The 22,854-nt window shown below is 32.1% G+C and overlaps 1 protein-coding gene across 3 annotated transcripts in view; it reads right to left on the bottom strand.

The window, feature by feature from the left end:
- The window catches only part of LOC140669318 (uncharacterized), a 235,773-nt gene that overhangs the window by 174,058 nt on the left and 38,861 nt on the right, over positions 1-22,854 (bottom strand). For all 3 annotated transcript variants that reach the window (XM_072899050.1, XM_072899042.1, XM_072899060.1), the window contains exons 2-3: positions 15,195-15,384; positions 13,846-14,030 (exon numbers count right to left, since the gene is read on the bottom strand). In XM_072899050.1, the coding sequence (XP_072755151.1) occupies positions 13,846-14,030; positions 15,195-15,384 (375 nt within the window). The remainder of the gene's footprint in view (positions 1-13,845; positions 14,031-15,194; positions 15,385-22,854) is intronic.

The raw sequence follows: 22,854 nt of genomic DNA, 5'->3' as shown, positions 1-22,854 counted from the left end.
ATCGGCTGCTTTTACTTGCGCTTTAATAATGTTGTAAGGCCGCCTCGCGCTCGATCTCTCGATCGAGAAGTCGCCCTTCTCCACCCAGACGAGTCTGTCAGGAAGCGCGAGCCGCGATGCGGAAAGCAGCGGGAGAAAATGCGAACGATGATGCGCGCGTGACGTATGTACCCGGAATGCAACATAACATGGGCGGCGGAAATCATGTAGTATAAGATGTGCATGAAGCACTTCTTGAATTCCCTACAAGAAGCAAAGCTACTCGTCGAGAATAAATTACAATCATAAAATAAGTGATAAAAGTGAATTGCAGTGTATTCTTCAACATTCTTTGTATTACATTTTTTTTTAAATCTTTGCAGTTATTTTCAACAATTATCTAATTTTCTAGCCTCACGAGATAATAGTAATTAATAAATAAATAATTTAATCTAACTCAATTTTTAAATTTTCTTGCTCTTTTCTTCCTTTATCTAATTATCTAATTACCTAATTTTATATAGTCTCATAAAATAATAATAATAAATAAGTAATTGAATTTAATCTAGCTCAATTTAAATTTTCTTTTCTTTAGACTCTCTTCTTTCTTCCTCAAAAGTTATTTCCCAAAATAATTTATGTATAAGTACAGGAGTATAGGTAAAATGTTAAAAATTATATTGTCGCGATTGCTTTCATCCCTGTATGTTTTGTCACCCTTAGAAACATAATTTCGCCGCCAATGCGAATACGAATTCCGCAAAGGATTATCACGAGCGCAATGTTCGAGCACGTACAATGGAAACATGGGCGTGTGCGACCGATGCCATCCATATTGCCGGCGATTATTAAACGCACTGGGCTACTTTGTAGCGGCTGTATAAGTTTATTTATCGAACTGGTATATCGAGAAATCTCTGTGTATAACAAACTTGGAGCCTGGAAACAAAAATGTATCTATAAAACGGATATGTTACAGAAACAGATTTATATATAAAACTCTCGATAATTTATGAATAGCATAGATACATCAATAATATACAGGAACATCGATATGGAGAAATTTCCGAGAAAGCAAAGATTTATAGATTCAAGGATCTTTCGCCGCATCATTTAATAAAATTTTGTCTCGACTTCACGATATGCGAATTTTTGCATAATGGAGTTTTATTGTATCGTTAAGAGCGATCGTAAATCTTTTTGATTAAAAAAAAAAAAAATCTATTCTCTAGATATATAGAAAGAATGCCAGAGTGTCGCGTCCAGGGAAGAGCAATGGTGGGCTTGTTGCGGGACGCTGCGAAACTAATATGTCATGAGAGTAGTCGTTAGCGAGGTTGTCGACTTCGCTGAGATCGAAGTAAGAGAGGAGAGGTCTTCCACCTCCTTCTCCTTCGTCTTCTCGCACACACGAAATACATGAGCGGCTGTATACCACGAAACGCACTTTCTCCTGTCTCGGATTAAAGCGCATCGCGTCGGTGAGAACGTTTGATCGCAATTTCCTAGGGCGTTCGTCGAGAGATCCGCGGATTTGATTAATGCGCGCAGAATCGACCAGACACATTCTGTCTAGTCGATCAACATTCGTCAGTCAGTTGAATTTCGCTAATGTAGGGCCCCGAGCGCCAAAATAGATAAGAAAACCTCAGTCTAAACTTAGATTATTAGATAAATGATATTCTTAAATCGTGTCGTTAATAAAACTGTTATCAAAAAATAAACGCAAAAAGAAACAAAAAGAGAAAGAGGGAAAATACACAGAAAAAAAGTAAGTGTCAAATTAAAACTTATATATATACTCATATGAACGTGTTTATTGTTTCATATAGGGTAAACTAGGGTATGATGGCCATAGGCTATAATTTTTTTCAATAATCGCTACATAGTGCGCTTTTTTAGTCATTATCAAAGATAATCGATATTTACAGTAGTTTATGTGCATACATTATTCGAAATAACGATATTGTTAATCTTATATCATATTTTTACTTTTGACTATCTGCAAAGTTTTTCATTGTCCACTAAAAACTGTTATAACGTCGAATAAATTATAGTTAAGCTATCGTAATCGACGTTAGACATATTATAAAGATATGTAAATTGTTATATGACCTATAATTTTTATTTTCGTTTCCACTATTTTTTTATAAATATTATGGCCATCTTTCCGTTCCTATGGTCATCTTTTCCTTAAAAATTGTGTAAGATGGCCAATGCTTACGTTGTACTATTTTGATAACATAAAATTTCTATTAAATCTTTTCCTTTTAATTTCGACAATATTACGTAATTTAAGCTTCAGTGAAAATAATATGCCAAACACCATTAAAAAATAACAAAAATAAATGTATGTTTTTTGCATTTTAAAAAACTATGGCCATCTTACCCGAGTTTACTCTATACGCAACAATTTATAATCTTCTTGGAAGAATTTAAAAATCTTAAATTTCAACAATATTGAAGATAGCAATTAATCGACCAAACTGGCAAATATGCTTGTAAGATTTTATTTGGTGTTTGATGTACAACAACGTTTCGACCCTCGGTTTAGGTCCTTATCAAGTCTTAAAATTATCACGATACCCGTTAGGAATAAATTCCAACGTCACATTTACACGTCAGATATTAGAAGGTTCTAATATCTGACGTGTAAATGTGACGTTCAAATTTATTCCTAACGGGTATCGTGATAATTTTAAGACTTGATAAGGACCTAAACCGAAGGTCGAAACGTTGTTGTACATCGAACACCGAATAAAATCTTGCAAGCATATTTGCCAGTTTGGTCGATTAATTGCTATCTTCCTTATTAATTTTCATCACTGGCGAGTCAAATTACTATCAATTCAACAATATTATAATCTTATTTCAATACTACGATTGTCATTTCAAGAGTAAAATAATTATTTTAACTCTAAGATATTATAATCTTCGATTTGAACATGTGTTATTTTCTATCCAACATTTTTTCCTCTCCATTCAAGAAAATTAATCTTAAAATAACAAAAATATATTTTTCTTGGTTGAACTATATAAAATGTCTTGATCCAAGGAAATTTTCTTTGTTTAACGCAATATTACCTCATTTCAAGATTTACATTTTGAAACTAAAGCTATTGTGAAAATAAGAATATTCTTTTTTTCTGTGTAAGAATATAAATTAGTTCTGTAATAAATATCTTTTTAATTCATTGTTCTCTTTTCTGTATAAAAAAAAAAAAAGAATTTCTATTTCCTATGATGTTCTCACTGTCGAGTGCAGGAGAGAAATCAAGATTACGCGTAAAGTTGCATCATCCCGCGCATGCATACGCTCAGGAGATTAATCCCGCGCGCGTGGCGAGTAATTTCTCGCCTTATGAATTATTCGACTGCCACGTAGGGCCATTACGTAGCGGCGTGCCTCTCATGAGAATTCTAATTCTTTGGTGGTCTTCTTCGCGCGATAAGTGAGCTTTAAAGTTACGAAAGCAGCTTTCGTTCGCCGGGCGGAACGTGCAATGTTGCGAAAGACCAATTTGCGTATATTGAACTAACTGTAACTAACTCGCTACGGAATATCGTTATATCGTGGTTCTTTGTATCTTCACGCAACGCGATTCAACCGGCAAACTGTACTTCGCTTCGCGAATCCTAGGATGCAACTAAAACGCTTGTTATGATTTAAAGAAGTCTGCAAATAATCCTCGAGATATCTGAACCTTAATAAAAGAAATATTATTTTGCTACATAATATTCAATATAATATTCAAAAATGTGGATGTAATTTACTCTTGCATGTTACTGTTAAAAAATCGTATCTGACAGTCAATTAAATACCTTAATTTTTTGTAAGAATTCGTGGAAAAATAACTTCCTTTTTTTCTTTTCGAAGCCGACTAATAGTTTCTAAGAAGAAGGAACGAAGAATAGGTATAAAATAACTCATTTTTCATCCTCCAAGGTTTGTCCTATAAAGAATTAAAAAGAAATTTTAGCGACTCGGCAGAAATGATAAGAATGGTCCCATTAACAATCGGACATGGACAAGTCGTCGAATAAGGGACATTTATCATTTTTTCGATACTGTCGTCGGGTATTCTCTGTTAGCTCTCCAACCTCGTCCTCGGTCCCTGATGAAGGCGTGTTAAAAATAAATGTCGTCGCTAAAAGGCGCGGCTCCAAGGTGCGATTAAAGCCCTCTACCGGTGCGACAAATTTTTTTTCTACCTTTTGTCCAGTTTTTATTCTCTTTCTCCGGTTATATTCCTCCCTTCATTTCCCGCGCTAAAAGCTTACGCAGACTCGTATCATGATACATATAATCTAGCGATGGAATTTCTTTGTCGGTTCAAAGACCAACAGACTGGAAGGTAAAAGACCGCGTTATTAAATTTTCTACCTTCTTTGACGCAACTGGCGTAATATATATCCTCGCATGGATGATCTTTACAAGTTTGCAGCTCATTTAAAAAAAAAACCGAGAAATTAATAGTAAGAAGATCATTGTATATTCATATTAAGCGTTCGTAATTTCCACGATACAACATCTTGACAGTATCTTTACGATCTGTCTCGCTAGCCAACGCGTATCGTTGCCGCGGTAAATAAGAAGATGACGGTCTCTTCAGACGTGCCTCTTCTAATCTACGTTAATTATTAGCAATTGTATCATTAACCTCGAGGCACGACAGAAATGACGGCAAGAATGATAAACGAGAATCAATAGAGAATATATCTTTTTGTTATGATTAATATGCTAACTAATTTACAAGATGATCTAAAGTTATATTTTTGATCAAATATTTCTGAAATAACGTTCACATAAAACAAGAAGAAGTAATCATGATAAATTAGGTGAATGTAATTTCTTGAATGTTCAAAAATATAAAATAATGTGTTTTGCAAAATTGTCGAGCTCAGAGATTTCTTGTCTGTCACTCTGAGCAAATAGAAATTGAATTCCGCGAAAAATCTATCCACTTTTTCCCTTTCAGCTATAGAGACCCTTGACGATGAAATCGAAACCATTCTCGGCGATCCGGTATCCCTGTCCACTTTCCCGATGAACGCCAACGATCATCCACTTTCTTAAAGCATGTCCGTCCCTTTTTTTCCTCACGCGTCCTCACATGCAGCCATAGTTGCTCCACTTTCCACTTTGCCATATCCTCGTTTTTTTCACTGCAAACGGAAAACGTGCAAAAAAAAAAAAAAAAAAAAAAAAAAACGGAACCGGTTGCAATGAGTGTCGCCCTAATGCGAATAAAATTGCGCTTATTTACAACTCACAATCTACTCGATTTCTCAAAACCAAAAATAAATATTGCATGTATTCCGTCACTCGATTATTATTTGTATGTACTTTATAATTTTACAAGATATAAACCGCTATTAAATATCACTTCTCATAAATATCAATTTGATTGCTACTTGAACGCAAGAGAAAACAATGAAAAAAAAATGTTAATCTCAGTATTTTAAAAATATTAACGTAAAATATGTACTCAATGATGGAGTAAATGCTTAAACTGATCGATAAAGAGTTGATGATCTTCAACAAAAATATCTATGAATACGTGTGATTAAGATTTAAAATTGTAATGGGTTCGCAAACGAGTCAAAGAAATTCATTCCTGCTCCGAAAAAAAATAAGCTGATTCCCTAATTTCCCTAGGTGAAAGAAACGGAGATAATCTCAGACAAATCGGTGGATCAAGGTTCAATCTGAGATTGATCAGCGATTGGAAAGCGATTCGTTTTTCGCTAAACGTTCGTGTACGAATCCCAAAACACGCGAATCTGTCGGTCGGCTCTCACCGCAATCTTCTGACAGTAAACTGTAAGAAGAGCGATCCGGACAAAACGCGTCATCGCGCTCGGCGCAAAACCCGTCGGTTTCAGGTGCAGCTTTCACATTCTCGCGCGTCTCGACACCGACGAGAAGGCATTGCCCTACAGGTGCGATGCTCGTCCACCTTCAACCGGCCCGACGACACGACGTGGCGGACAAAATTTTCGTTCCTTGCTTATTTTCGTGAACTTTTATGTACAGTTTCACCAGCTTTCCACGTGAAGCATGCACTATCCGTAAAGTTTTAAATGATTCTTAAACGCAATTTGTTTCGTCAAATAATAAGTCATTAATCATTTTGGGGTCATTAATCTCTTTTTAATACATTAAAGTTTTTTTTTCAAAAAATTCATAAAAAAAAGAAAGAGAAGATTATTAATTTAACCCTCAAACTGAACACGTGGGTCTTTCGTGTCCATGACATTTTTAATTCATTGTTTTAAAAAAATATTAATAAAATCTCGAGGTTGGAAATTTATCCAGAAAAAAGTTTGTGTCAAAAGGGACTTGTAACTGAAAGGACAATTTAAACAGTTGATTAAGTGCAAAGTGCTGGCGAATCTAAATCTAAAGCGGACACAAATGATCCACGTATTCGCTTTATGTATATTAAATAAAAAAGGATGAATAAGTACATTTTTATAAAAATATTGTTTTTTTGCTGTTAATCGGTTTTTGTAAAAATAAGTTATAAAATTACACTGATAATCTCCCTAAAAAAGAAACAAATTGCTTTCATTTCTATCGTGTTTATTTATTTTCATGCTAAAAATATCGTTTTTTAAGGATAAAGAGCAACAAACAGGGGTTGTATGTATTAATCAATTTTTATACTGTAGATTGTAATGTAAATTAAATTTTGTTTTCACTTTTCTTTCAAATAAATTACCTGAAGATTAAAAAAAAATTTTCCTTAGAAAAAACACATTTTTTTATACTTGAAAATCGATTTCGATCATTCAAATAATTATATTTTTTTAAAGCCGTGGACATATAATATTTTTTTTCGTAAACTTTGAACTTTGAACTAAAAATTCCTACAAGCCTTTTTATTCAAAATTATTTTTTCAAATTTTTATTAATTTTTATATAAACCATCTATGTTTCCAAATCTTGAACTAACAAATAACAAAAATATAGTATTTAAAAATATTTTTTCTCTAACTCTACTACATAAACTTTTAGTTTAAACTTGAAAGAAGATGTGTAAATTTTTTTAGAATTTTTTAAGTAATTTTAGAGTACAAAAATTAACTCGGATTCCGCAGTTACCCACGCGTTCAGGATTACGGTGCCAAAAAAACATGTTCAGTTTGTGGGTTAATATTATTTCATTCTGAGGGAAAGACTGATTGAAAAAACTTAGTTACTTTTGAAGTTTTTATCTGCCAATCATAATCTGCACATCATAAGGAACATCAAATTATTTAAAAACAAGCTTTTAAGCATCCACGTTCTTATCGATATCTCGATTTTAGAGTTCAAAGGGTTAATACGAAAATTGTAATAGTAATGTCGATGTGGTACTAACTCAGACTCAATTTTATCTACTTGTATGTTCGGATATGCGATGTGAGCAGATAGAACGTGCGAAACGCGGCACAACGCGGAACGCGCACGGCAATCGCAGCAATTAATCTCCACCCAACCACATAATTTCCTGAAATTACGATTCCCAGGCGAATTAATTACCGCCGCCGCGGTAAACAAGGTAATCGCCGCGCGCGCTGACAAAAATATATACGGGCGACGCAGAAGGGCGTTGGTCTTCCTCACGGATGACGCGCGGTCGCGTCGCATTCTCGCGCAAATGCAGCAATGCATCGCAGGTGCATCGTACAGAAGCCGCCGCGTACTTTTCTCCGTTGCATCACCGCGGTCGACCACGACTATCGCAAGCGCTGGCACGTGTAAAAACGAAATTTACGACGATGGCGATGCAACGAGCGACAACGAAGCGAAGAGTACTACAGTGATTATTCTATCTTTCTCTTTCTTCGTCAGAACTCTCGTCAGTCAAAATAATAAGGACGACGAAAAAAGCCCGCTCTTTGACAGAAGAGTTAACGAAAAAATATTTTTAAATACTATATTTATGTTATTTGTTAGATCAAGATTTGGAAACATAAATGGTTTATATAAAAATTAATAAAAATTTGGAAAAATAATTTTGAACAAAAAGGCTTCCAGGAATTTTTAGTTCAAAGTTCAAAGTTTACGAAAAAAAATACTATATGTTCACGGCTTTAAAAAAATATAATTATTTGAATGATCAAAGATGGGTAATTTTTAGGTATAAAAAAAAGGTGTTTTATTGAGGAAAAATTTTGTTTTAATCTTCAGGTAATTTATTTGAAAGAAAAGTGAAAACAAAATGTAATTTACATTACAATCTACAGTATAAAAATTGATTAATACATACAACCTCTGTTTGTTGCTCGTTATCCTTAACAAAAGATACTTTTTAGCATGAAAATAAATGAACACGATAGAAATTAAAGCAATTTGTTTTTTTTAGAGAGATTATCATTGTAAATTTATAACTTATTTTTACAAAAACCGATTAACAGCAAAAAAACAATATTTTTATAAAAATGTACTTATTCATCCTTTTTTATTTAATATACATAAAGCGAATACGTGGGTCATTTGTGTCCGCTTCAGATTTAGATTCGCCAGCACTTTGCACTGAATCAACTGTTTAAATTGTCCTTTCAATTATAAGTCCCTTTTGACACAAACTTTTTTTTTGGATAAGTTTCCAACCTCGAGATTTTATTAATATTTTTTTAAAACAGTGAATTAAAAATTACATGGACACGAAAGACGTGTTCAGTTTGAGGGTTAATATTATAGCAATAAAACTTTTTTATTAAAAACATTTGCAATCTCTCTCCATTTATAGAGAAGTTAATTTTATCGAAATATTATTTTAAAAAATTTTACATCTTCCTCTTAATGAAATATATTAAGTAAGAGGTAAGATTATTTTATTATCTCAAGAAACATTTACAAAATAATTTCGAAAAACTCTCTATCTACATCGAACGTTTACTTCGATATAGTACATTACGAATGATTGAACAAGAAACGTGGAAGGGACGTTCTCTCGTCGACCATTCCACTTCCTCGAAGAATTTTCTTGAAACCGCTTAAGAGATAAATAAAGCAAAGACGCTTCTGTTATTTCCGCGGAGGGGAAAAAAGGATGAAGGAAGAGAAGAGAAGATGTAAAGAGATGGCGAGACAGATATACGTCTCCAGGTGCGCGATTGCTTCTAATTGCCCGCTCGATGGTTCCGAGGTGCCTCCAAAGTGAAATTGCAACAGCGTAGGCCACGCGAAGAAGGAGGAGGGTGCACGGATGGGGTCGAATAAAAAGAGCGCGTCGTGAAAAAGCACGCGACGTGTACACGACGGAGATGGGGAAGATCGGTCGTGATACCCTCCTCCTCCTCCTTCTCGAGAACGGCGAGAACGATCCCGAGCGTTTTCACTAATTAACCTGCGGTCCGCCAGGCCGCAACGCGCGCTTTTGTATCGCGCCGAGAAACCCGCATCACCTTTATGGCGCTAAAATTCGGTAAACGTTCTGCGGTAAATCTTCACGCGGAATACAAGGCACGGCTTGTACTTCCTTCGACCAGAGATAAACCAGTTTCGTCCGAGATTGGCGTTCTTCTTCGAAGTTCAATCGAGTTATGGTACCGCTTTATTACACAAGCATCTCAATGTCATAATTGTTCGCTGATTGGATAACGTTGCCAATTGTTAATGTTACAAACGGATGTTATATTGTTTTGCTTTGATTTAAGAAAAAAATTGTATGTTGAATTTGATTAATTTAATATAAAGCAAAATAATTTTAAGTGACAAATTTCTTGCAGCTTTTTTAAAATAGCTTTCTTTTTATCTTTATTTTTAACAAATTAAAAAAAAAATCTTAAAAACAAGTGTCAAATCATTATCGCATCTCATTTATATGTTAATCAAAATATGTTAATCCGAGTCGTAAAAAAGTATTAATAGAACGTAATTACCTGTGATGATAAGATATGACATTTTTCATTATTTTTATTATTGATTATTTTCATTATTATTAATACTACAATCTTTTCTATGTAACTTCGACAAATCTCAATAGATTCTATCTGCTGATTACGAAGCTCGTAGGAGTTCCACAAAAGCCGCATCCGCGGCGGAGATAGTGTCTTAATCATGATGCTCGCTCCGAAAGGAAATTGGCTAGTCACGTTGGGAACAAAGGTCGCGTGTAACATCTCTCGTTGGAGAGTTTTTTTTTCTCAAAATTATCATCGCGAATTACGACCGACGATGGCGGCGATGACGAACAGACCGATTAAGGTAACCGATAACTATTTTGTGCGCTTATTAAAATAAAATGTAAATCGCGCGCGGATCAAGGCCTACCGTCGCCGCTCCGCTTAAAACGTCACTCCAGCCAGTCGAAACGAAAATAAAATATAAACGTAAGAGAGATCATAAGTCGCTACAATTATAAATATTCAACAGCCCGCAATAACCTCTCTCTCGATATAGAATCCCCGAACATGAACACGATTTACCGCGAGGAAAGAAAGGGAGGAAGAGAGAGAATGATAGGGGAGAGAAGAGAGAGATAATGGCAGAGAGAGAGAGAGAATACGAAAGACCGATTTTTGCAACGTTTTTGCCGCACGGCAGCTTTGTTATTGATGATCGCGCGATGTTGAGTGCACAGAATAAAGAAGGTGGGCGTTTCCACCCTCGGTTATTTCGCCTCGCGAATCCCGCGCAACGATCTCTGCGCCGCGAACATTTTTCACTTTACGAGGCTGTTGCTTGTGCGAAGCGCAGCCTCAGAGGTAGTAACGTCGCCGCGATTCGAAGCCCGTATACCGCCGCCCGTCGTCTTGTAAAAGTCAATATTTATGAGGGTGCTAACCACCGTCATCGCTCATCCTGACTCGTTAACCGGCTCCTCGGCCCCCTTTCCTTCCCACCCCCGCGCGGCTTTGTGTTTACATCCGAAGGACAGACATCCTCTCTTTATTGTCAGCCCTAAAGAAAACATGTCCACACGTGGCTGGATTCTGCTGCCGTTGCTGCTGCTGAATGCAAGTTGGTACGTGCCTGGCCTCCGATCGTGCCAGAGATCGCATTCGCTTATCAGCACATTCATATTCAGCTGTTATGTAGTTTAGGTCGCATTTTCAGAAAACATACGAATGATTTGGGAAGATTAATAGTGTGTCGATAACATCTTTGCAATTAAATTTTTAATCTGCACAGCGCAAACTTAAGCAAAAAAAAATTACAAATATTATAATATTATTTAATTTAACTCTATCAAAAGTTTCTATTCTTTATCACGTTGACTATAAAAAATACACTTGGGGATTAAAACAGATAATGTAAAATAAGATGTCTAAAATCTTATATCTATTGTAAGCTATAATTCAAGTAGGTATATTATTATTTTAATAATTTTAGTTTAGGTCGCATTTTCAGAAAACATACGAATGATTTGGGAAGATTAATAGTGTGTCGATAACATCTTTGCAATTAAATTTTTAATCTGCACAGCGCAAGCTTAAACAAAAAAAAATTTACAAATATTATAATATTATTTAATTTAACTCTATCAAAAGTTTCTATTCTTTATCACGTTGACTATAAAAAATACACTTGAGGATTAAAACAGATAATGTAAAATAAGATGTCTAAAATCTTATATCTATTGTAAGCTATAATTCAAGTAGGTATATTATTATTTTAATAATTTTAGTTTAGGTCGCATTTTCAGAAAACATACGAATGATTTGGGAAGATTAATAGTGTGTCGATAACATCTTTGCAATTAAATTTTTAATCTGCACAGCGCAAGCTTAAACAAAAAAAAATTACGAATATTATAATATTATTTAATTTAACTCTATCAAAAGTTTCTATTCTTTATCACGTTGACTATAAAAAATACACTTGGGGATTAAAACAGATAATGTAAAATAAGATGTCTAAAATCTTATGTCTATTGTAAGCTATAATTCAAGTAGGTATATTATTATTTTAATAATTTAAAATTATGTAGTTGTTAGCCTCTAATTTATATTTCAATTTGATTATAACACTGTACTATATTTCTATTTTTAATGGGAGAATTAGATTGACGCGTGATCATATCCTCTTTCCCCATTACTGTACCTACACTTTCTCTTGATTATGGTTTCGAAATTGAAACATCAATAATCTAGTAATAATAGTAATCAAGTAATAAACTATAATAATAAATAACTTTCATATATTTAACTTTAAATATGAAAATAAATATTTTACTAATAGTGGTTTTATTCTCGTTTAATTTTATATCAAAAATCTTGTTTTGTCAAAACTTTGATTTAAAAAAGTTTAACTACTGAAGTATTAATATTAAAATCTAAAAGTCGATTTTAATAAATAAAGAAAAGCAAAAAAGAAACCATAAAAAGTAGTTAATCTGTAATTTGATTAGATTTGTGGCAATTATGAGTTTACATTCGCCCATTAAATTATTTATCGCCTTCTATCTTTTTCTTTCTTGAAAAAGTTGCAGTAACTCGCACTATTTGTAATTATAACAGATAGAGTGCAGAGCAATACACGCACTACTTCACGTAGGAGCAACAGGTGTGGATCAACAGGTGTATTGCAACAGGTGTGTGCAAAGTCAGTTCGCGTGTCGCCATCTTTCATTGAACTGCTCAATGCGCCTTTCGTTCATGTCTAGAAAGCCCGTCGATAATAATGCTTATAATACGAACTAAAGACAATCGCACATTTACATTTATTTTTTATTTTCATTTATTGTTTATTTATCGTTTCTTTTCTGAAAGAATATTTTTGTATTCTGAAAGAATATAAAAAATTAATATGATGATTTAAAAATATTCTTTTAAAACATAAAGATTTAATTTTCATAATTTATATACATATATATATATATATATATAAATTATGAAAATTAAATCTTAACACATTTATTTTGTATGTTTTAACAGAATATTTTTAAATCATCATATTTTCATATATATATATATATATATATATATGTATATACTACGCAAAAAAATTAAAAGACCACTTTCTTCCACCTAAAAAAAGGGAAACTTTCAAGTAGTTGCAACTTCCTTAAAAATAATCGGAATAAGATCAATAAAAAAGCGTTTCAAAGCTTGAAAGTTTCTAGTTTTAGAATCTTTAAATAAATTTCAATTTTTTCTATTTGTTACAAAATTACATTGTAAAAAAGCGACGTCCGTCGATTGAACAAATTTTTCAAAAGTTTCTCCAAGAATACCGAATTAAAAAAAAAACCTAGCACGATTTCATTAATTGAGTGTTAAAGAGCAGAGTTTTAGCTTTTATTTCTTTTTCTAACGAATGTTCTATGATTTTTTTTCGCCGAGATATTCATTATTAAAGCAAAATCGAATTATTGACATTAAACGCTTATAACTGGTGAAAAAAATGATCGTACAATGATAATAGCACTTTAAAACGCTGCTATCGTTTTTTCAATCATTATTCGTTTTTAAAGCGTAATTGTTACTTAAAAATCAAGTAAAAATTGCACTTTTATCTTCTTTTATTTAAATCAAGAAAAAAACGTTAAACTTTTCATAAAATTTACAACATTTACAAGTAAGAACCATTCCAGTTACTCGTACAAAAGGCCGAAGTGTTAAGTTTTTTTCTGTATATTTCAAAAACTTAAATTCATGATAATTGTACTTTCTTACAATGTAATTTTGTAACAAATAAAAAGAATTGAAAAAGTGGCCCTTTGAGTTTTTTGCGTACTATATTTATATCAAAATCTTGGTAAATACACCAAGAAAAATATATGCCCTGTGCACTTATCAATTTTGCAGAAAAATTAATTTCTGCGAAATCGACGCATCAACATCCGCGGTTAACTCTTATTCGCTCAGTTTCTAGTTGCTTGTATATAAATTCAAATTTGTAATATAGCAATTATGTTATTGACTTACCCTTTGGCAGTGCTCCGCGCTGACCCGCGATAAATCTGCGAGGGGTTGAAAAATAACGTCGTGAAATTCGGGATAACTCCGTGCCAATGGTCGTGCGTACAATTCTTTGGCACTACACAATGCTTCATGATATTCCTCTTCCGCATGTAACAGCTTTTCTGTAGCTCTGTACCTGCGATCCGTATCTGTCAAACGATACCGTTTTCACATTTTAATATAAAGTTCCAATACAAAATTTCCAGCACAGAATTTATAATCAATTATGTAGGTTTTTCTTTCACATCAAACAACAGATGTTCGTTATGTACGAGGTGTGGCTATTTCAAAACGAAACTGACGTGATAAATGGTATTTTTTTCCAAAATTTTACATACTATCTCCTTCAATATACTCTCCATTTTTATCTACATTCCACTACATACATATTTCTCATTGTTCTCATTGGTCTCTTTGTTCAGTGATTCATGTGATTGGCCGTCAGATTTTTTAGAAGCTTCACCATTTTCGATTTTACCTCCTCTTACCTAAATTTATACCTGACTCAAAATTCCCTTCAACATACTTTTAAGAATAGGTAAAAGTCACAGGAAGTCTGGCAAATAAGGAGGATACTCAAGGACAAGAATTTGTTATCAGCCAAAAATTGTTTTTCGTTAAGGACACTATGAGCTGGCGCCTTGTCTTGATGTAGAATTCATGTTTTGTTCTTCCACAAATCCGACCTCTTTTCTTTCTTATTCGCGCTCGAATGAGAAAAGTGAAAAGTTTGTTGAAAAGATCCCATTTTGGATCAGGAGAGAAGATAAAAACGAAAACGGCAAAGTTGTTAAAAGACTTGACAGCTGATGATATAAACCATTGTATGAAAAATAAAAATAAATGGAAAATATGTATGCAGCGATGTATAGATAAGAACGGAGAATTTATTGGAGAAGATAATACCTTGTATGGGTAATATATTGTAGAAGCTAATAAATCGTACAATTTTTTAAATAAATAAAATTCATCAGTCCCGTTTTTAAATAGCCATACTTCGTATGTATATAAAAAATCAAGAATTTTTAATAGAAGGAATATAAAATAAAATTAAATTATAAATAAATTAAAATGATATTAAAATAAAATTTTATCTCTTAACTTCAAGAAATTAAATTAATTTATATTATAAATAATAAATTTTCTTAAATTCTTTAAGAAAAATTAATTAATTTTCTTAAATTTTCTTATAAGTAATTTAATAAAACTTAATTTTTCTTTTTTTTGTCCCATATAATTTCTCAAAATAAAAAAGTAAAGATTTTATGAAATATAAGAAAGACAAAAAAGATTAATTAATAGATTAATATTACCTCCAATCGCGTGATATTGTCGGGCAGAGTCCTCGATAAGTAAAACTTCGCCGTGTAAAAGGGCTACATCAGCTGCAGGATCGACCTCGGCCCTCGAGCCTGCAAGCAGTAATCGAGGCCTGCATACTCGATATTTCAGTAATATCGGTGCGACTACGGAAGAAATAGCTCCAGGCGATGAAGCTGATAACTGTAACAGATAATGAAAAAAAAAACTAAATTATTGTACAAGAACTTTATCAATCACTCTCGAATAGAATAATCGATACTTATAACTCAAGTATAACTCATAAATAAAAATTTTCCCATTGTATTTTCGTATTATTATTATATTATATATAAAAGCTATTATAAGTTTGCAATGCAATGAATTCTTAAATCTTTTAATTTTATTGAATTTGATTTTTAAAATATATTCTAAATTTGAATTAAATTTTACAAAGTTATGCATTTTAAAAATGTCGTTATAATTTATAGATATCTTCCCTGAATAATAAGATCTTGATATGTGTATGTCAAAAGAATTAAATTAATTTACAATTAGTATACCTGACAAATTAAATATTAAACAATGCAGTATGTAACGACACTTTATAAAATAAATGAATAATATTAAGTAATCATAATTTTTGTTACTTTTACAGTAATTAATAGAACAATGATCCATAATAATAACGGATTAATAAATTACTGTAGAAATCAGTCAAAATAGTGTATTATAGTGTATTCCATTAAAGAAATAAAATACTTTCTGTGTAGAATCTATTTAAAACTTTCTTTGTACAAGGGAGACTGGTTCATCCAACAGAAAGCTCGGAATGTTCTAATTACACGACTGGGGAACGATCGCCTTATAAAAACCGTCGGATGTCGGGACAGACATTCCATAACTTTGTACGGTAGCCCCGACGGGCTAATGTCCGAAATCTTGGTTGCTATGGTAAGAAACGCGAAAACAGCGCATAATTAAAACGCATGGTATTTGCGGCCCGACGCGAAGGGGAACCAGATAAATATTAAGGGTCCAGAAATCTACATCAGAGGAAAGATCTTACGATCGACCTTTCGGTGGCCCCTCGCGATCCGACTTGTATACAAATGCTCATTGCATCGCATATAAATATGTATAATACGGTAATTGTATGATGATAACTCACGCGAATTCTTCAGAAATTCCGGCATTTGTGGAGAGAGAAGGCGCGGTAGAAGTACAGTTATTTTCTTACATATCTGCAGTAAATCCGCAATTTAATGGACTGAGAAAGTGTCAGTTGAAATCGATTGTCTATTAAAGTCTATTAAATACAAATAAACTCTTTCTTACGTGCCTTTAAAACGTATGTATTTTTCATTGTTCAAACAAATAATCATATCGCGCTTATCATATGTTATGATAATCATATTGTATGTATATATGTGTATCTTCGATTAAAACAACACTGTAAAGTTTATCTTTGTAGAATTGTTGCTTTTTTAATCAATAATTGTTAATACTTTAAAAAATATTTTATTCAAAAATGTGTGTATAAAATAATAATGAAAAAAGTACAAAATATTTCTGAAGAAATAGTACAAGATATCGTGAATCGTTTCATCACTGAAAAAAGTTTTCCAAAAATTATTATTAGTTTAAAATTAATTTATTCGAAATATATTAATTACAAATATTTATGTTGGAATTTACGTTCTCCACTATTCAGATATTTACAACAATAGATAAATCATCAACCCTAATGTATAGATTTCACGAGATTACAAGATTAAAATAGGCGTAATATTTTTACATTATGTAATGAGCCATGATATTTTTTTCCGTCATCGTAATTAAATCTCGATATATTAATCGACACGACGAAAAACGGAAATAAAATCTTTCACATTATCATTGTTTATATGTATATGTTATCCATATGTTATTAGCCCAGTATTAGTTTACAATCACAACTTTATGTCGTCGACTGATGATCGTCGCGCCGGAGAAGCGCGATCCCAGACAATGCAATTGAATCGTGCTTTATACCAATATGGAGTATACAGTTATGTCGACGTGTTTCAAATCGTCATGGTTCACAGATCGGGTACACAAAAGTTCCTCTTACATCAAAGTAATCGTCGACTCTCGTGCCGTGGGCGGCGAACAGAAAAAGAAGAACAAGGAAGATGATGTGGTATATTTACAAAAATCTCTGGATCAATGATATGATCGGTGGAATCTGACGAAGAAAAATTATATTTACACTTATTGTTAAATATACCGTTTATCTGACAATGAGGCAATTTTTCATTCTTTAATATAACGCAGTCGATTTAGATATTCGAAACTTTTCTGCGATTGATAGGAATGATAGGAACAGAGATAGAAACATTCTTTCAATTAAATATAGATTAATATAATAACGTGAAATAAGTGACCGTTATAAAAGCCGTATTAATTAACGTTCGCATCATCAAGTTGCCGTTGTAATGGACTTGAGCGTAATTTTTTAATTTCCCTATTCACGTTAAGTTTTTCAGGGCTTAACCATTAACACGTGTGTTCGATATATACTGAAAATACGTGAATTTGCATATATATGTTGGAAGAAAAAGAACTAATTACATGTTATTAGTATTTATTATACGTTATTAGTATCTATTTTACGTCATAAAATCATTTTCTAATTATTATATTGCTATAGAAATCTGTTATCCTATTCGCGTAACTCTGTACAGCTCTTTTTATTAAAAAAAAAAATAACTAGCTAATCTTAATTATGAAGATACATAATAAAAATTTTCATGAATTATTCAAAAATAATTATTACAAATTTCACATCTTTTTCATTTAAAAAAATCCATGCAAAATAAATAATCCGTTGTTAAAATATTGCTTGCTAGAACTGAGACATTCTATAATCACCGGTCACTAATGATTCCCACGATATTGACGAAAGTGTCAGTCATCCGTGACCCCAAGCATTGGACTCGTTAAAATGATATAACGACAATGAATCATCAGTATGCTTTCGCATTTGTAAAAAATTGAAGTACGCACTTTGTTACATGACTAAACATATTTATCTAGTTATGACTGACTTCTGCAATCTATTTATTTTAATGGCATAATATATACTTTATATTTTATCTCGATATTATATTTAAACTTTTATCAATTATATGTGTGAGTTTTTATATAGATATTCTTCACAAGCATATTCTTATCTCATTATATTCATATTATATGTACATATATGTATAGTGTGCGTGTAATTATGTGTTTTTTAATTACTATTACTTAAAAGTAACAACATTTCAACACTTATTTTTGTGTAACTTTTTTATTTTTTTTTTTTTACTTTTATAACGCAAAATCTTCCTTTTCACTATAAACCTTTATGGAATTTTTTATTCTGCTGGTATAAAAATGTTTTTACTTCAGGAATTACCTAAATCATATTGATAAGCGGTTTCGAGAATCTGCGATAATTGGGGCGATTCATCTTTTTCGCTGTTCGCATAATTCAAATCATTAAGTTCGTACACGTGTTTCACGCGATGTGATTTAACACGGGAATGGTTGTCCGCGAGAACACGTCATGGGGCGTGAGATCACCGAATTCGCGGCTATAATATAATATCGTCGGCAAGATTCATGGCAGCCTTTCGAGGAGTAATGTCCAGCACGCGAGATTCACCGATGTTGCATTTATACGAAGAATGCATTATCTCTCTCCTTAGCGTGCGCATGTATGCATGTACATATATTCTCAATTGGAGAAAGAAAGAGGCGGCCGCACGCCCACTCTCGCTTTTAATAAAGCCAAACCGGAATCGCGTAAAGCTGAATCTAAATTGCATAATTATACCGGTCTATCTCTCTCTCATTACAACATGTCTTACTCACTCTTTCCTCCGCCTCCTTTCTTATTTTTAATCTGTCTTTTTGCTTCTCTTTTTATTCAGCAACATTTTCTTGCCTCTTTCTTATTCTCTTTCGACTTCTATTCGATTTTTTTTTTTCTATCACAAGCGAATATCAGAAAAATAATAATATTACAAATTGATTAACGCGAGTGTATCTTTTATAATCTTAAATATTAACCGGCCAAAAATAAATGAAAATAAATAATGTTCTTTGTATAAAAGTGTAACAATAAAATTATAAGAGAAAACTTAAATTCCGAAATTCTTTAAATATTTATCTATGCGTTTAAACAATAAGAGAGTGTTAAATATAAAATTCATCCATCAATTTCATAGATTTTTAAGTTATATAAAATTATTGTATATATTTTAGCACAATTTTATTTTGTAGATTTTTTAACAATTATACAGTTTATCGAAGTGTCTGTAGATTTATGAATTTATACAATTTATCGAAAATCTGTAGACTTATAAAATCAAAACTTCGGATTTTTAGCAGCAATATCGAGCAAATGTAAAAAATATACACTTATATATATTTGAAATCGCATGTTCTTTTTAATCGTGAATATATTTTACTTATTATAATATTATTTTCCTTATTATAATATTTTACTTATTATATTACTAAATAATCAGGTGCCTAATAGGCTCCATTAAATCTCGTTACAAACGTGCGCCCCGTTACAGCAAAATATATATAAATTACAGTGAAACAAAATAAAATCGTAGTGATCGATCAACAGTGGTTTCCGCACTTTCACCGGTTTTTAAAATTGAATCTCAAGTTCAACAAACTTGTTAATATCTTCTTAATAAAAAGATTTGATCCAAGTAGTTGAGAGAGAGAGAGAGAGAGAGAGAGCAAGGACTAATAATGAAAACAAACGACGATGCGGCTCATTTGGCCTTCCGGCTGGCCGGAAATGACTCTCTTTGAGAGAGATTAACTTTCAGAATTTATTTTCTTCCCGGCATGAGAGACATCGTCTCTTCATCCAATTATTCAGTCCAGTGATTTCGCTTGCATGAAACAGCAACGTTGTATACTTGCATTCTTCCCAGCCAATATTTCGCAAGGCTCTTATCGCAAATTGAAAAGGTTTACAAGATTCGCGTCTCGCAGCAGGATATGTTTGAAAGAAGACTATATTGTTACAGCGCATCGTACTTATCTATCCGCAAATCCGTCGCCGCTATTCAATCGCTTGCCATTGTTTGATGAATCACTTGATCGATGTCGTTGCACTTTTTCTATAGTGTACCATGGCGATCGATGCACCGTACATATGTGATGTACGAGCGTAAATCACATATACAGCACAGGATAATCAACTACAGTCGCGATGTAACAATTGCGCTGGCACGCGTGCGCAAAATATTTCTGTGACTATATGTCTGACATATTATGTATGTATATAAGTCGATCAACTGGACTGTATGAACTCGTTTATTGTTTCCTTGCTCGCGTGACAGATGATGGATTTCCATCGGCTGTGTTAAACCGGCAAGTATATGTACATGTGTATGTATGTGTGTAGTGCCTCGTTCGAAACGAAATGTGCGTGCACAGGCATCCTGTCCCTCCCAGCCTCATTACGAGACAATGAGCGTCGTTACATCGATCACAAGCCAGGGCATTCTGCCGAGGCGGAAGAGAACGGACTTGTTGTCCGCGTGTAGTACAAGCAGTAGTGGATTTAGACCATCCAATGTGTTCAGACTAGTGCATACATTTTTCAATAAACAAATATTTTTTTTCTATATTTATTTTCCATTAGAAAAAAAATTTTGTTACTATTATTATTATTATTTAATGTAATATAATATTATTTTACTTTACATTTTTTTGTTAATGTAATAAAAAAAAAATAAAGTTCTTTCTTTAATATTTTTTATATTGTTTCGAAAGTAATTTTAATTAATTAATGATTTCTGAAACAAATAACATCAAACACAAAGTGATTCGGATAATTTTCAGTTAGATGCATAACAAAAATTTTTATTATACATCTAATTGAAAATTATCTAAATTATCGTCGCGTTTGTATTTAATCACAAAAATTTCATTAATCTGTTAAAATTATTTCCGAAAAAAGTAAATTAAAAATAGAAAAACTTTAATTTTTTATTATAATAAAATAACAATTAAAATATCTACTTTAAAAAAAGGCAACAAAATTAAAATTTAAAAATTAAAAAATCTTAAAATAGTCTCAGTAGTTTTTAAAATAAGTCTCTCAGTAAGATTTAAATGATCGCTTACACCATGTAAATCTATCGATGGATACGCTACTGAGGTCAAGAGAAGGAGTCGAGAGATTAATTCACTAACAGATGGACTGCGGAAAATTCGCTCCGAGAAACCACTAATCGTCTTGTGCAATCAGGATGTATGCAGATGTTACAACAGACCAAAATCTTTGTGATACACATTTTCCGCGTATATATATATATATATATATGTGTGCACGTAAAATTATAATAGAAAATTGGTACACAGAATAAACTAAATAATAGGCACAATAAACTAAATAATATGCTCTACAGTAGGACTCCATTTGTCAAAACGTCAAGATGTTTCATTTATAATGCGAGAATTCGTATAATATAGGTATCAAACTGTTTATCTTTCTGATTGCGATTAAGGAGACTAACCTTTGAATAATTGACCTGATGAAGACCTAAAGATTCAGAAAATCTAAGAAATTATAGAGTCGTAAATTTATTCATAAGTCTACAGAATTTCGATAAATTGTATAAATTCATAAATCTAATACAGACACTTCGAGAACTGTATGTTAAAAAATCTACAAAATAAAATGATACTAAAATATATACAATAATTTTATATAACTTAAAAATCTATGAAATTGATGGCTGAATTTTATGTTTAACACTCTATTATTGTTGCATAGATAAGTAAATACATAAATATATAAATATTTAAAGAACTTCAGAATTTAAGTTTTCTTTTATAATTTTATTGTTATTATGCGTGTATTGTGCTACAAATGTATTTTATATATTATTAGTAATGTACATATATATACACTATCGTCAAAAGGTTTAAGACCAAAGAAATGTATAATTTTAATTTATATTTCTTAAATTTAATTTATAATTTCTTCTCAAAAAGTATTGCAAACTATTTTTATTTTTGCGGTATTATAACATACTCCTATAATTATTAATTAAAAAAAAAAAAAACAATCAGCAGAATGTCATGCTTCAGCGTGTAAAAACAAATTATTTTCTCGAGGAGCCTAAAAAGCCGTCGTTACCAGTTAAGTGAACTGAAAAATCTTTATAGGAGATACTAAAGAGGAAGTGGAACACTATAGACAATGAGACAATAAAAAAACTAATATTCGATAAGATGTCTGGACTTTTTTTAAAAGTTATAAAGAAAAAGAGTGGATTTTTTTATGAGAAGTATTCAGTGATTTTTCATAAATTAAAAACTTTTATTATTTGTTTTCACTACGATGTATTTCTATTAAAAATAAAGTTTAATTTGTTTATAATTTGAAGCATTTCTATTTTGTATTTTTTCCGAGATCTTCATTTATTACTTTGGTCTTAAACTTTCTAACGGTAGTGTATATATATAATTTTATATATATTTTATACATATACATATACGCATACATACAAATGGGTTAAAAAAGTATTCTATATTAATTACGTTCTTATAGTACTAACCTCCTGCTGTTTGGATAAGTTACTTAAGCATCATTGCCCATTTCTAAAGTCA

This window comes from Anoplolepis gracilipes, chromosome 1 (genome assembly GCF_047496725.1).
Source record: "Anoplolepis gracilipes chromosome 1, ASM4749672v1, whole genome shotgun sequence".
Lineage (NCBI taxonomy): Eukaryota > Metazoa > Arthropoda > Insecta > Hymenoptera > Formicidae > Anoplolepis > Anoplolepis gracilipes.
Note: the sequence above shows the minus strand (reverse complement) of the source record. Positions and strands in the feature narration are given on the sequence as shown.